The sequence below is a fragment of the Anneissia japonica genome, unplaced genomic scaffold, assembly GCF_011630105.1.
Source record: "Anneissia japonica isolate Jap-2015-1 unplaced genomic scaffold, ASM1163010v1 scaffold287848_len282238_cov107, whole genome shotgun sequence".
In the NCBI taxonomy this organism is placed as follows: Eukaryota; Metazoa; Echinodermata; class Crinoidea; order Comatulida; family Comatulidae; genus Anneissia; species Anneissia japonica.
The window spans coordinates 236,154-239,779 of record NW_022701964.1 but is presented as its reverse complement, the minus strand read 5'-3'; the positions used below and the strand labels follow the sequence as shown (position 1 = coordinate 239,779).

Here is a 3,626-nt window from a genome sequence, read left to right as displayed (position 1 = left end):
GTGTGTGTGTGTGTTTTTTTTAGAAAAGATAGCACAGCCAATTGCAATGTAGTCATTGCGTATAATAATTAATTTGTAATAACCGCTATCGCTGTGGAGTAACAGCAACTTCACAGGAAATTATTTAAATAAGTGCGATTATGAACAGATCCGTCTAGCCATAGCAATGATATTTGTTAAATGTCTAAAATGTTAAAAGGTCTAATGGCAGGAATCAAATCATAGCACGTGTTGTAAAATAAGTTGTTGTGCTGTTCCTTATTAAATTGACTTTGGTTTACATTGAAATTTAGGCAGCAAGTATGATGGCGAATGGGGACTCGAAGAATACAGGGACAGAAGGCCCGTCAGAAATTCCGTTATGTGTGGAATCAGAATCAAAGTGTTTCAATAAATTTGTATCAGCAAAGTTTTTTACATTTTGCTTATGCTTAGTAATATTTGCGGATTCTTACGCGGCTGGAACCATAGGCAGTATGTTGACGACATTAGAACAACGCTATGAACTGATGGCCTCGGACTTAGGTTGGATAGTTAGTTCGTATAACATTGGAACACTATCGGTTATTCTGTTTGTAGTTCACGTTGGTAGCCGTCAGTCAAGTAATCGACCGAAATGGATCGGGGTCGGAGTTATAACAATGGCATTCGGAGTGTTTGTAATGTGTCTTCCCCAGTTTATTAATCAACCTTACTCCAGTAATATTAATAGCAATATAACAAATAACCAATACCTTTGTGATGCTCACTTCGAGACATCATGTCCAGTTGATGGTGTCCAGCGATCTGCCGATAAAAGATTAGCGTTCTATCTACTTGTGACAGGCATGCTTATAAATGGAATAGGCATAGCACCAGTGATGCCCCTCGGATTTTCGTACATAGACGACAGCGTGCCGAAGGCAACTTCAGGTTTATATATCGGTAAGTTTAGTAATAGTAGTGCACATTATTTAGCGAGCGGTGTACGTAAAACATATATGCCTATAACTATTTCATTCACCTCTATCAGTGCATCAGTAGCAGGATCATTACCGTCTTCACTAGTTAAAGCTTGTGGGTGATCTAAATTTTCTAAATGTCAAAGAAAAAAACAAAAAAAAACTAGTGCCCTCAGGACAATAATGCATAATATTGTCCTGTATGATAATGACGGTGTTGCAGGCAGTTTGGTTCACCCCAAAATTTATACATTTCAAAAGAAGTATACAGTCGAATCCTGCGAATGACAATATGCCCATCTAGCCAATGTCTGTCAACCGTCTTGTAAAAGATGCCAAATTTGTACGTAGCAGTAATAGGGATTAACTGGAGGTTGAAGTTACCAATGAGTAAAAATTATTCTACTATAATTATTATATACTCTATTAGGTGATCTACTCACGTGTTCCTGTCTTAATCGGATCGGTGTTTTTTTTTTTTTTTTTTTTTTTTCTCGAAATTAGCGTACCTTGTAGGTCAGAGTTTTAAAGGTTCTCTTAATAATTACTACTAACATTCATTATAGTAGCATATGTTTATATATACTTCACAGTGGCAGATTCAAGAGGGGTGGGGGAGCCGGCCCGGCCCCCTAAATTTTTCAAAATAAAAAAATAGAGAAATAAAGAAAATTCTAATCAAATGTTGAGTCTAAGAGTGTTATTTCCGGTGCAATAATCATAAATTTTACCTCAGCCCCAACCATGGTGGGTGAAATTCACTCTTTGGGTCCCCTTTATTTCTTCCTGGATCCGCCACTGCTACATGTAGTTTGCATTCGAGGTGGTTATATTTGTGCGGCAAACCTAATAACCAACTTTTGTGTACATTAACAGGCCCGTAGCCAGGTTCTTCCAAAGGGGTGAGGGGGGTTTCTGGGCGTGAGGTCCACCGTCGAAGCCCCAGTGGGGTCGGCGAAACCCCCAAAGCAAGAGGATTTTTGTGCTTTATTGGTCTAAATAATGCTAAAAAGCAGATAGGTTAGAAAACTTCTGTGTCTGGGTGGGTCTGCAGTGCATTAGTAGGGTTGGAGGACTTATTTGGGAAATTTGAAAAGGGGGATAGCCAAAAAAGAGTGGGTTTGCTAGACCATAAATCCCCCTCCCCCCGGATACCGGCCTCATTATCTGACTAATCGATTAGACCTAAGAAGTGATGATTCTAATGGCGATTTGTGCAAGATTTAGCTACATGCAGATACCCCTCCCCCCTGGATACGGGCCTCATATCTGACTAATCGATTAGACCTAAGAAATGATGATTCTAATGGCGATTTGTGCAAGATTTAGCTACGTACAGATAAGGATTATCTAACTTAACATAAATTTAAACATGTCTCGGTGGGAAATTCACTGTACAGAAATTAAATCAAGAGATCTGAACAGAGGAGCTATATCTGAATGCACTTTTAGTTTGGTCGTTGACATCTAATTAACTCCTAAATTGTCTTTATAAAGCGGATACACTAGCACGTTAGGCCTATAAGGTAGCACAGATCCTATCAGACCCTATATACGAATTCGTATATAGGGTCTGTGACGGTAGGTTAATAGACTTAATTTGGTAAATCTTAGTAATGGGACGCCAGAATGTTCCTGATGCCAAGCCAAGCAATGTATTGGGTTGGGATAATTGGGGACCAAATCCCCCTCCCCCATTGGACCCAAGCAAAGTCTTACGTGGGTGCATAAACCAGGCTGCGACATTGTAAAGGTTGTTGGCAATTTGAAATGTGTTGAGACTTCAAGAGGAGCCGCTGGGATTTGGCTGCTCAGATTATGAGGCTCTTAAATTGATTAAATAAGCTGCCTTTCAACTCCTATCTGTCAAAGCTGTCGGGAGTTGGGCCTCTGGACCCCATTTGAAAGGTTCTTGGCGGCCTGGGTACACTCACACTCCTGGTACCACAAGACCTCTTAAATGAAATAAAGCTTTATCAGTTTCATTACGAGGCTGAGGAAGTGGATATGTGTTTTTTAGACGTAAGAAAAAAATTGCTATCACAGAGTTTGAACAAGCTTAACCATCTCCAATCGTCATAAGCACTAATATCGCACGTGGTCAAACTAGTCAGAGATAAGATACGCCCTTTTCTGTGCATTGTTTTCTGCTTGCTTGATCTCGAATGAGATTATCATACTGTACTATTGTTTGGTAATTAATCTGATCATACCTTGTGTCATGATATGTTGCACTTTTCAGGAATAGTACAAAGTATTTACGGTTTCGGAACAATACTCAGTTTTCTGCTGGGAGCAGTGTTTATTCTCTTATGGGTTGATTTTTACCGGGTGGAGACAACGGACATTGACATCAATTCGAATCATCCATCGTGGGTTGGAGCTTGGTGGATAGGTCTACTGGTGTCCGGTCTATTGTATCTCTTCGGGTCTTTTCCACTGTTTGGATTTCCAAAAAAAATAGAGTGTCATAAACCAGAAGAGAACGGTAGAGTTGAGTACGAAGCAGAAGACGACATTGGAGTGGCAGTCTTAACAGGACATAGCATTAAAGGTAATAATCTAGGAATGTTTCTTTAAAAATAATTATTATGCCAGTGATGTACCGTATGTAAAAGAATATAATCAGGAAATTAAAAATTAATTGTTAAAAATCTTCCGACCACAAACAGATAGGAAACAAAT

General features: G+C 39.4%; 1 protein-coding gene across 3 annotated transcripts in view; it reads left to right on the top strand.

The window, feature by feature from the left end:
• LOC117103764 (solute carrier organic anion transporter family member 5A1-like) overlaps window positions 1-3,626 on the top strand; it is a 23,458-nt gene that overhangs the window by 6,112 nt on the left and 13,720 nt on the right. For all 3 annotated transcript variants that reach the window (XM_033244380.1, XM_033244378.1, XM_033244381.1), the window contains 2 exons: window positions 294-924; window positions 3,184-3,495. In XM_033244380.1, the coding sequence (XP_033100271.1) occupies window positions 303-924; window positions 3,184-3,495 (934 nt within the window). In that variant the 5' untranslated portion in view covers window positions 294-302. The remainder of the gene's footprint in view (window positions 1-293; window positions 925-3,183; window positions 3,496-3,626) is intronic.